The sequence below is a fragment of the Apodemus sylvaticus genome, chromosome 10 (genome assembly GCF_947179515.1).
Source record: "Apodemus sylvaticus chromosome 10, mApoSyl1.1, whole genome shotgun sequence".
NCBI classification, from domain to species: Eukaryota; Metazoa; Chordata; class Mammalia; order Rodentia; family Muridae; genus Apodemus; species Apodemus sylvaticus.
Window position 1 is genome coordinate 28,749,164 of NC_067481.1, and position 12,100 is coordinate 28,761,263.

The 12,100-nt window shown below is 47.1% G+C and overlaps 2 protein-coding genes across 4 annotated transcripts in view; one reads left to right on the forward strand and one right to left on the reverse strand.

Annotated features, from left to right (window-relative positions):
- Positions 1–6,430, reverse strand: Mrpl27 (mitochondrial ribosomal protein L27). Its single transcript, XM_052197088.1, has 4 exons — positions 6,353–6,430; positions 3,615–3,746; positions 3,200–3,267; positions 1–510 (listed from the first exon to the last, which is right to left on the reverse strand). Exons 1-4 carry the CDS (start codon positions 6,387–6,389, stop codon positions 304–306), a joined length of 444 nt encoding a protein of 147 aa, XP_052053048.1. The 5' UTR covers positions 6,390–6,430; the 3' UTR covers positions 1–303.
- Positions 6,409–12,100, forward strand: part of Eme1 (essential meiotic structure-specific endonuclease 1) — a 9,446-nt gene continuing 3,754 nt past the window's right edge. For all 3 annotated transcript variants that reach the window (XM_052197084.1, XM_052197085.1, XM_052197086.1), the window contains exons 1-3: positions 6,409–6,494; positions 9,342–10,142; positions 10,225–10,352. In XM_052197084.1, the coding sequence (XP_052053044.1) occupies positions 9,371–10,142; positions 10,225–10,352 (900 nt within the window). In that variant the 5' untranslated portion in view covers positions 6,409–6,494; positions 9,342–9,370. The remainder of the gene's footprint in view (positions 6,495–9,341; positions 10,143–10,224; positions 10,353–12,100) is intronic.

The window sequence follows — 12,100 nt, forward strand, 5'->3', positions numbered from 1 at the left end:
TCTCTTTTTAAAAAATATTTATTTATTTATTTAATTATATTTTATTTATATGAGTACATGGTTGCTGTCTTCAGACACATCTAAAGAGGGCATCGGATCCCATTACAGATGGTTGTGAGCCACCATGTAGTTGCTGGGAATTGAACTCAGGACCTTTGGAAGAGCAGTCAGTGCTCTTAACCGCTGAGCCATGTCTCCCGCCTCTTCCGTGGAGACGTTGTCCTCACCCTGACCGTTGACTTCCATCATCACTTGCTCCTGTGACCTGGGCTCCAGTCTCCACCCAATGCTGTCAACAGGACTTCAAAGCATGTCTACTAGTTTGAAGGTTCCCTCAGGTTTGGCAGGAACCACGTGGACAAAGGTCTTGTAGAGCACAGCACCTTTGGGCAGGCTAGTGACCAGATTCACAGCCTCCAAGTTTTTGGGATTGGGCACGTAGACTTCTTTGGTGTAGCGGACTATGCCTTCCTCCAGGGCGTATAGGCACTTGTTCTTCCCAAGTCCCACCTGCAACACACAGACCCAGTCAGCTGAGAGAAGACAAGTGGTCTGTCATTAGGCCTTACGCCAGATTTCTCCCTCACAGTAAAACCTGGAGCAGAAGGGCAGGCTCTGAGAGGCCCCTCTCAGGTTTCTCTTTTCCACTGCTTGGCACTTCCTCGCCTCTGCTCCTTCAACTCCTTGAGAGGAGGAAAAAGAAAACAATCCTAGACCGCTAATAGCAGTAACATCAACACAGCTGCTCAGAAGCCACAGCACACAGATGCCCAAGCGGGCTCACACTAAGGTGTCACAAGCCCCTGCTCCTGACAGTGTGCTTTGTTTATATGCTTACACTTACAGAGTTTAGATTCTATAGAAATACAGGTCAGGACTGTACGGGTACTAGCATATGTATGCATATTGCTAGTAAAATAATAATGATGTCCAAGAACACTGACACACGGTGCCTGCTCACAGGTAAGTCCTGAGTTAAGTACTGTTTCACAGTTTACACAGAGAGCTCATTTCTCTGTGCATTAGATAGATGTATTTCCTGCCCTATTTTAATAAATAGTATATTTAATACAGATTTTAAAATTGCTTACACTTTTTTTTTTCCTTTTACAACTTGAAACTAGATGTATGGCAAAACTTGAGGGCCTAGAGAGGTGACTCGGTGGCTAGAAAACCTCGCTGCTCTCCAGAGGACCCAGGCTGGGCTCTCAGCACCCCCATGGCAGCTCATGACTGCTGTGACTCAGCTCCGAACAATGCAATACTCCGAAAAAAGGAGAAACCAGCAAGCTGTGCATCATGGCACATGCCTGCAATGTTTGCCAAACTCAGAAAGGGGATCGCTGCGACATTAAGACCAGCCTGGGATACATGGAGAGTTCCAGGCCAGCTAGAGGTACAGAGCAAGACCTTGTCTCAAAAACAAACAAGCAAACAATAGATGTATGTCAGTCTTACACACTAGTCCCATACTGTTTGGCGTCTCTCTGATTAAAAGCATGAGTCTGGGGCCAGCAGTGGTTGGTGGCTCAGCGCTGTCCTCCGGGCACGCAGGAGGCTGTGGCAGGAGGATGGAGCATACAAGGCCAGCAAGGGGAACGTAAGGAAACTCTCCACGGCTAACTACCCTGTGATGTAGGCGAGTTACTGCAGATTGGGAATAAACTCACTACTTCATAGGGTCATCTTAAGGATCATGAAGAACTTGGAGCATACTTAGGTCAAATCAGCTTCTACTGTCGTTATTTTAGTAGAGAATTCACATCCAATGCCCCTCCCTGGGTGGGGCAGGGGGTGTAGAGCTGGTGTCTCATATGTAGTTCTGGCTGGCCTAAAACTCGCTATGTTGACTAGGCTGGTCTGGAAGTCAGAGAACTGCCCGCATCTGACTTCTGAGTGCTGGGTCGAATGGCATGCACCACTGTGCTTGTCTTTCATGTTTACGATTTTAATTTTTTTTTGTTTTGTTTTTTTGTTTTTTTTTTTTTTTGGATTTGGTTTTTTCAAGACAGGGTTTCTCTGTATAGCCCTGGCTGTCCTGGAACTCACTCTGTAGACCAGAAATTCGCCTGCCTCTGCCTCCCAGAGTGCTGGGATTACAGGCGTACGTCGCCACCACCACCACCCGGTTTTAATTTTATGTACATAGGTGCTTTGCCTGAATGCATGTCTGTGTACCACTTGCATGTCTGCTACTATCTGCTACAGAAGAGGGCGCCAGATCCCTAGAACTGGAGTTACAGATGGCTGTCAATCAGTATGTGGGTGCTAGGAATGAACCCAGGTGCTCTGAACTACTGAGCTGTCTCTCTCCTTCCTTCCTTTCTCTTTTACTTCCTCCATCCCTTCCTTTTGGTCTTTTGAGACAGGGTTTCTCTGTATAGCCCCGGCTGTCCGGAAATTTGCTCTATAGATCAGGTTGTCCTTGAACTCACAGAGATCTGCCTGCCTCTGATTCCCCTAGTGCGGGGAATAAAAGCATGCACCACCAAGGCCATTTGATGTTGTTGGGTTTTTTTTGGTTTTTTTTTTTTTTTTTTTTTGGTTTTTTGGATTTGTTTTTTGTTTTGAGACAGGGTTTCTCTGTATAGCCCTGTCTGTCCTGGAACTCACTCTGTAGACCAGGCTGGCCTCGAACTCAGAAATCCACTTGCCTCTGCTTCCCAGAGTGCTGGGATTACAGGCGTGCGCCACCACCGCACGGCTGATGTTTTTAAGGGAAGGAAAAGTATTCACTGAATCTGATTCTGGCTGAATAAAAATATTTCCTCCTTTGGAGTCATAAAAGAAGAAATATTTTTAATAAATAAATATTAAATAAATATTAAAATTATAAACTGATTACAAAAGCCTGAAAGACACATATATCTGTAAGAAGTACAGCACTTTCAGAAGATAGCTGTATTTAAACCATAATATTTCTAGGTCTTCAGGCAGCAGCAAGTGCTCATACATTATTTTATCTTTCTTTCATATTCTATGGAAGAGAAACATGAGACCCAGGACATGCTATGACCCGACAGCAGGCAGTCTCAGCTTTAACTAGAGTCCCACTGCTCTCTGAGCCTCTGGTATTCATTTCAACCACACAATAGAGATGACATCTACCTCACAGGGACAGGCTGAGGACACAAGACATGCTCATGAGAAGGTTGCCCCAAGCAAGACAAGGAAAGGGGGAGGGCAAAGAGCAACTCACGTGAGCGCCTGGGTGCCATCTAAACTGACGCTGAGTGCCAAGGATGTTGCCAGCGTGAACGTAGTGACCTAAAAGAGGAGTCCACAGTGAGGCGGCTCTGAGAGAAGTCATGACAGCCTGAGGATCCCCGCCAAGCCCCAAGCCTGCTCCCGGATGGACCTCCAAGATGGCCCTACATACACAGCCTGACCCCTACCCAGCAGACTCTTTGGACTGCATGGTTAAGAAAAGGCAGCTCACCGGGCTCCCCCCCTCCCTCCACCTCCTCCCCCTTTAATGTGGGGTCAAGGGCCACAGTGAACCTCGAAGATACAGGGGGAGGGAGGCTCCTGAGTGGCATTCTGGATCCTCTAAGAGAGGGCGGGGCTGCACTACAGGATGCGGCTGGAAACCCGAAACGAAGGCACACCCTCACCTTCCATTTTCTTGATGCCATAGTGTTTGCCTCGTGATTTCCCACCAAGGTTCTTAGAGCTGCCACCTGTCTTCTTGGATGCGTGTCTGACAGCAAGCGCTGGAGGCACTGTGGGACTCAGCAGGGCTGTCACTGCACAGAAAACAGAGACACTGCTCAGAGAGGCTCCCAAATACCATACACTTTCTTTGCCTCTAAGGACCATTTGCTAAGCTGAGAAGTAGCAAGGGAGATGAGAACAAATCAAAGACTTGTGAAAAGAACAGAAATGCTAAGTGTGTGGTGTCCAGGGAAGGCCTGGGCAGGGAGCAATTCCTCCCTGGAATCGGCCCAGAGGTAAGCGTGGTGTGGAGGCTGGGGGTTGTTGTTGTTGGTTGGTGGTGGAGGTGGTGGTGGTGTGCGTATCAATATGCTCTGGCTCCTAACACTTCCAGCCCAGCTGAGCAGAAACAGCACGAAAACAGATGATGTGGACACCAGACAGCTGCCTGCTTCAAAGATTCAGTCTCCTGCCCAAGGGAAGAGCAGACTACGAGACGTGCAGGCCTTCTGCTTCAGCCTCCCTCACCACTGTCTTAGCTATCCACTCACCGACTGAACATCCGACAGCTGCACCAGAAGTGCAGCCTGTCAGAGGGTGGCTCCTGCAGCAACTGGCTATTTCAGAAAGGTTTTGTCTTCCCAGAGCCCATAAGCAGACTCGACAACATTTACTTTAAAAGGCTAAATTAGTGGGAGGCATTGAGGGGGTAGAGATGATCAAAATACACTGTATACGTGAACAAAATTCCCAAAGATTAAATAAAAATACTTTTAAAAGAATGTTATCTAAAATGCACACTAATGGGGCCAGAGAGATGGCTCAGAGGTTAGCTGCAGTGACTGCCCTTGCAGAGGTCCTTGGCTCAGTTTCTAGAGCTTTCGTAGTGGTTCACAGCCATCTGTAACTCCTGTTCCAAGGGATCCAGGGACCTCCGCTGATACCTAGTATACCATGTGATATACATATATACACACAGGCAAAACATTCATACACATAAAATAAAATTCAGGCTAACGGGCAGTTAGCTGTCTTTTTGGTCTCAAGGCATAGTATTGGATCTTAGAATCTAATATCAGCATATTAAGAGATGCTTTATGGGTATTTGGGGCATACTGGTTACCTAGGTTTCTCAAATTCCCCCAAGAACAGGACGTTGCTGGGATACAAGACTAGAGATAAGAACTCACAGAGCAGGCCGGGCATGGCAGCACATGCGAGCCTTTGATCTTGGGAGGCACCTGGTCTACAGAGTGAGTTCTAGGGCAGCCAGGGCTACACAGTGATACAGCATTTCCAAACTAACAAACATCACAAAAAAGAACTTAGGAGACACATTCAGTGTCCAGCAATGGAATGGAATCTTCCTAACTTTAATCCCCTCCCCTCTCCTGTAGCCCAGGAAGGCCCTGAAGTTGCAGTCCTCAGGCCTCTACCTCCCATATAACCTGAGGTTCCAAGCATGCACTTCCTGGCTTCACTCACTGATTTACTGGTATTTTGCTTTGCCTACATTATTTCATTCATAAATCTGTTCTTGTGAAAAATAATCTACACATTACTTCACTTCCCTCACTTTACAGTGCAGTAAGACTTGTGGAATATATCTTCAGAACAAAGAGATGTCATATTCACCCCCTATCCTCTCCAGGTTCTCTACCATCACAACTAATATCTTGGCCAAATCCTATAGCAAGTTTTTCAGATGTGTAAGAGTTATTTATTTATTTATAGCTTTTGAGACTGTGACCCAGGCTGTGACCCAGCAATCCTCCTGCCTCAGGCTCCTAAATGCAGGGATTACAGGCACCGCCATTCCTGGTCCCACCTGGTTTTATTTTCACTTATTTATTTGCATCCAGTCTGCCTTCTCTTAATTTGCTCTTCAAAAATAATGGAAACCGGATCAAGTCACTTTCTTGTCTTCTGTCTACACAGGGTTGGTTGGGTCTGTCTCTTTGAGGTTTTGTTATCTCTCTTTTTTTTTTTTTTTTTTTTTTTTTTTTTTTTTTTTTGGTTTTTTTGAGACAGGGTTTCTCTGTATAGCCCTGGCTGTCCTGGAACTCACTTTGTAGACCAGGCTGGCCTCGAACTCAGAAATCCGCCTGCCTCTGCCTCCCAGAGTGCTGGGATTACAGGCATGCACCACCACTGCCCGGCTTTGTTATCTCTTCAAAAGACTTCCTTGATCCCCTAACCTAAGACTCTCCACAACACTATTCATGATTACAACTAAGTTACTCACGTGCTTACTGGATGGACTTACAACGTTAGAAATCATGTTTATGCTGATACTCTGAACGGTGTCTCACCAGACCTAAGCGTTGGTCATGGTCCTGCAATACCAGCACTAAGACGGCAAACTACAGAGTGAGCGCCTACCTCAAAAGTGAGGACGGGAAAAGAGCTAAGTCCTGAATATCTGCTGATGGCTCGATTAAATTGTTTGAACGTGGTGTTCTTCAAATACGAAGGGATCCACATAAACCCAGAGGGGACAAGGCGCCTGGGACGGGCTTTCTCTCTGCACTACCACCGTGCAGCACCGCCCACCACGTGTCACGTGACCGGAGACACTCGCCCTCCAAAGGTCGCGAGCCCCACACTCCTCGGTTTCTAGAGTTCACCATGGGCTCCAGTTTCCATTTCCCAGCCTCCCTGCTGTTTCGCCCCCGAAACAGCCACAGTGATGAGCTACCTGCTGCCCGCGTCCTCAGCGTAAGCGCCGCCGCCATAGTGCTTCACATTCACTTCCAGGCTGGGAAGGCTGCTTCCGCTGCCGGGATAGATCTACTTCCGGGTCCTGCGTACAATTCGAAGAGTGGCGGGAGCGGTAGCAGGTGAGCGCACATCTCTTGGGGTTTGTGGCTGGGACCTCCGGGGGCTTCTGTGACGGACCGTGGGCCTCCGAGGCGAGGAGTGTGGCCAGCACGGACGTTTGTCCCACTCCAGAAGCCACACGAAGGCCCCTAGGGAGGGACCAGGGCGAGGCTCAGCCAGATTCAATGCTAAACTGGTTGTAGATGCACAATTTCATTTAGTTCCTTATAAACCTAAATTATCAGTATTATGTTAAACTGAGATCCAGGAAGACTGCAAGGATTATCTTGGGCTACAACCCACAGTCACTATTTGTTGAAAGAATGACTCTTGCGTGTAACCCAGCAGTTCCAGGCCAACTTCAGTGTACACACAAGAGAATTGTGAAAACACACCCATTCAGAATATTTGTACATGAAGGTTTGTAGCAGCATTATCCATAATAGCCAAAAAATGGAAGCACGCTAACCGTCCATCAGGCAATACATGCTTAAACAAAATGTGGCATAGCCACACAATGGAATATTATTCAGCCATAAAAATGAGGCAGTACTGGCACATAGTATGGCCACAGAAGGATACCGAAAGCATGACCATGAAAGACACCAGTCACTAAAGGCACATACTGTGTGCTTTTATGAAATATACAGAACACGTAAGTCCATAGAGACAACGGATCTTGTTTTGTTTTTAGGTGCTGGGAGAGGGAAAGAAGTTTTTGTTTGTTTTTAAGATTTATTTATTTTATGTATGTGAGTACACTGTAGCTGTCTTCAGACACAGCAGAAGGAGGAATCAGATCCCCTTGCAGATGGTTGTGAGCCACCATATTGTTTGTTGCTAGGAAGTGAACTCAGGACCTCTGGAAGAGCAGTCAGTGCTCTTAACTGCTGAGCCATCTCACCAGTCCAAGAAGATTTTGTTTGAATTTTTAAATTAAAAAAAATTAAATGAATATAGAATTACTCTTGCTTTTGAGAAGTCTCACTGTATCATGTAGGCTGGTCTTGACCTCAAAATACCACCCTCTATAGCCTCCCAAGAGGTGGGATTGTATTGGGCACCAACATGCCCAGTTTAGGGAGGATTTCTTTTTGTGGTGATGGAGACATTCTGGAATAAGATGATGGTAATGATCACACAACACAGACATGCTAGCCAGCCCCCTATTAGTGTGAATGAATGATTTATCTGTTAATTGTAATGCTGAGGATTAAAACCCATGCATGGCTCTATACATGCTAAGCAAGCACTCCGCCATTGCTGCCCCATCGCCTAAAGTAGAGTTTTAAGTAGTAGACACTGTTTATGCGAATTGTAAGGGTTTCCTGTGTAGGACATGAATGCACATGAGTGTTTGCACAGGCAGGCGATCCAGTGTGTAGGTTCTAGAAACTGAAATCCAACTAGGTAACGTGCGTCTTTGCTCACCGAGGCATCTTATTTACCTATGTTTTTATTTATTTATTTTAAAAATTCATTTATATATATATATATATATATATATATTTTATATAGGTGGGGAGGCCAGAGGAGGGCGTTGGCTCTCCTGGAGCAGGGCTTCCACAAGGTTGTGAGAAGTGCCCAGTGTGGGTGGATGCCGGGAACTGCACTTGGACCTCTCTAAGAGCAGTGTCAGCTCAGCTGCAGAGCTGGATCTCCAGCACCGGCATGGGTTTGTTTCTTATTTTTGTTTTTGGTTTAGAAAGATCTCCATGTGAGGGGAGCCAGTGAGCTATGACAGCTATGGCTCAGCCAGTAAAGGTGCTTGCTGCCAAGCCTTATGACCCGGGTTCAACCCCCAGGGCTCACACTGTGGAAGGAAAGAACCAACTCTCTGAAAGTCATCTTCTGACTGCCACCTATGGGCTGGGGCATATATATGCCTACACACATACCCAAATATTTTAATGTTTTTTTTAAAAGATTCACCATGTTAAATCAAGAATTATTGTGCACACTTGTGATACCAGCACATGTCAGTGCAAGGCAAAGGGATTTGGAGCTCACACTCATTCTCAGCTGCACAAATTCAAAGCCAGTCTGAGCTACATGAGATAGTCTCAGAAAGACAAAACAGAAAGCTCTGTCAAATACAGGGATCAGCAAGGGGAGAGTATTGAGTTTTTTTATTAGTATTCCCATTAAAGTTTTCCAACGCTGTTTTGATTATATGTCTCTATGACCTGGAAAGGTTTTGAAGCAGAGATCCTGAATGTGTTGGAGCATGTTCTATTTCTCGGATTCTCTGAACACATTTATCTTCATAAGGCTTGACGTCGTGAGCACAATAAGCGGGCCAGCTTCAATGGCCTCAGGTCCCATCTCTCTGTTGCAACATATTTCCTATCCATTTACATTGAGGCAGTGAGAGGCCAGTGATTGGAGGGGAGAAAGGAGGAGGAGCTAAGAGAAGGGAGGAGAGAGATGGGGGGGGGGGAGAGGTTTGCAGTCCCCATGAACGGGGAGAGAGGGAGACCAGGATATCCAAATGGCTTCAGATGTATTTCTGGTGTTTTGGAGAGGTTAGAAATATTGGGATAAGACTTTATCATTGTAAATTGGCATTATGAAATTGGGAGTTTCTTATACATACATATATTTGGTTAACTATTCAAGTTTAAGAGTCATGCTTTATTGGATACTTGGAAGGAGTGGGGACCGGGCAGAAGTGTGGGACTCCCACCATTTACAGAGTCTATGGCAGAGAGGAAACACAGCTGGGATGCTGTGAGAGCTGGCTCGAAGAGATTGGCTCAGAGGCGACAGTGAGAGCGGCCCTGAGTGAGACCCGCCGGGACTTGGTGCAGAGGATTGGTGGGGTGGTACCAATTTGTGATTATTGAACACTACATCTCTCCTTTTAGGCAATTAATTTGAGAGCTCTAATGGGTTGATGGCTCTAAGAAAGTTATCCCTCTCTCTGCTTTCCATGGAGAGTGATTCTGAGGAGCTACCCACATTTGCCTTTCTGAAGAAGGAACCGTCTTCAACGGACAGGAATCCACCTCAGAGGGAGAAGAACATAGTGGTTGTCACCTCAGATTCTGAGGCCTCCTGTCCTCCATCACCAGGCTTCAAAGATCTACCATGTGTCCCCAGTGTAGCTGACACTCCCCCACAAGCAGGGCCAGTCAGGGTGCTAAGCAGTAGCAGTGAGGATGAAGACGGATTTGTCCCCCTGGCTGAGAGGATCACATGTAAGCTTCTGACGAGCAAGCAGCTGAGCCCTGAGCACTCTGGCTCCCCACTTAAAACAGGTTTGGATGGCCAAAATCATGGAAGTGCCTCATGTGACTGGAAAAAGCAACCATGGCCAAAGATTCCTCATGTCCCCCTCCACGGTGCCTTAGAGAAGAGTGCAGCAAGTGACAAGGACTCTCTCTTAGGCAGTCAGTACTATCAGCTTCCAGCCTACCAGGCTACCTGCAAGGAGTTGGCAATCACCGAAACAAATCCTGACTTCCCTCTACCCGAGAAGAGAACCAAGCACATTCAGAGAGCACAGAGCGGAGGCTCTCGGGGATGCTGGCGGCGGGGACAGGCAAGCAGAAAGGAAAACACCCCAAGACAGCATGAAAGAAAACAGAAGGCAGAGATGGTCAAGAGGCTCAAAGCCCAGAGGCCAGAAGAATGCCTGAAGCACATCGTGGTGGTGCTGGATCCAGGTCCTCCCAGCTTCCAGCTTCCCCTGAGCCCAGAGGTCTGCCCTGGACTCCTCCATGACTGGTCCTTTCCTGTCTATTGCAGTGCTTTTACAGATGGAAGGTGGGGGCCAGCTCCTGGGAGCGCTGCAGGCCATGGAGTGCAGCTGCGTGATTGAAGCACAGGCCATCCCCCGAAGTATCACTTGGAGGAGGAGGACAGAGCTGGTAGAGGTATGGGCTTCTGGATGCAGGGTCTTCTTCCCCTTAAGCCGTCAGCCCCGCAGGATAAACTGCTGCATTGCCCCCAACTGAGACTCAGTGGCATAGCTGTTACTGTCCCCAAGTCTGGAGGGATGCAGAGAGGAAGTGGTTAGCAGAATCCAGAAGAATACAGAGGAGGGTCACCTTCAGGCACCTCCTTGGGCTGTCCTAGAGTGCTATGGGTACAGTGAACACCAGGCGACACTGTTGTGGGGGAATCCTGGGAAGTACAAGCACTCAGGAGTTTATTTTCTTTCCCTCCAGTTTACCACCCAGGTTCCTAGCTGAGAGCCTGGGATCAAGTAATGTCTAGACATAGCCCAAGTGGAGTGGGACGGGAAGAGAATGTATATGCAGTCCCTAGTTCTCTTGATGGGCTTTGCTATGTCCTGGCCCCGAGGCTTGACTGCTGGACTCTGCAGCTTGTCACGAGTCTTTGTGCTTCAGTTGCCTGTTGCAGAGAGTGAGGTAACTGGTAACATCCCTTTCCCCCGCTGGAGGGCCTAAATGAGGTAATATGGCACCAGCGTCTAGTAGGCTCACAGCACACACCAGCCTCCAGCCTGAGCTCCCTCCCCACATTACTATACTAACTGTTCCTACCATTCTTCCTCCTGTGAAGCCAGCCACTCTACCGCTCAAGAGTTTAGAAATTGAGATGTTTGTTTTCTAGCCCTCATAGCTTTCTCAGTAACAGGACAGTCACCTATACATTTAACCTGTGTTATTAACAAAACTATATTCATAGCTGAGCATGCTGGCACATACCTTTAATCCTAGCACTTGACAGGCAGAAGCAGGTGGATCTCTGAGTCTATATAAACCAATCTGGTTTATAGACTAGTGATCTCACTACATAGTAAGATCCTGTCTCAAAAACAAACAAAACCCCTTATATTCATAGAGCAGTTTATCTTTGAACACCACATGTTCTGTCTTGTTCCTGCCACAGCTGTCCTGAGGGCTGAAATAGCCACACTTCACAGGTAGAGAAAGGGGATCAGAAAAGTTGGCCGCTTGGTTCAGGGTCAGCTCCTCCATGCACCATGTTTGTTTAGAGTCTTGTGTAGGGACCATAAGAAAACTGCACAACTCTTGCTCCCAGTCACTCCTCAGAACTCCGTTGCTATGGGATGCTTGGCCCGGAAGCACCCAGACTTTGACTGAGCCCTCACTCTGACAATTTTCTTTTTATCTTTCCCCTTGTGTGGGACAGATCCCAGGGCCTCCTGTATGCTAAGCCAACCCATAGGTGGCGCCACTTTCCTTTTTTTTTCTTCCTTTCTTTTCTGTTTGTTGTTTTCTTTTTCTTCTAAGATAGAATCTCTCTATGCAGCCCTGGCTGGCTTCACACTCAGAAGCACCTGCATATTGAGACAGGATCTTTCTCTGTAGCTCTGACTTCCCCAGAACTCTGTTTAGGCCAGGCTGACCTTGACCTTACAGAGACCTACCTACCTATGCCTTCTGAAAGCTGGGATTAAAGGTGTGTACCACGACCACCCCCTAGCTTTAAAAAAAAAATTGTATCACAGTTGTGTCTAGATCAGTGGACACGTTTGTGGATCACAGTTCTCCTTCCTTCATGTGGTGTTGCTCCAGGTGTTGAACTCTGGTCACCAGTTTTATGCGGCAAGTACTATTAGCTACTGAGTATCTTGCCCATCCTGATCCTAGTCTGACTTTGAGATGCATTGGGCCAGTTGAGTGGGAAGGAC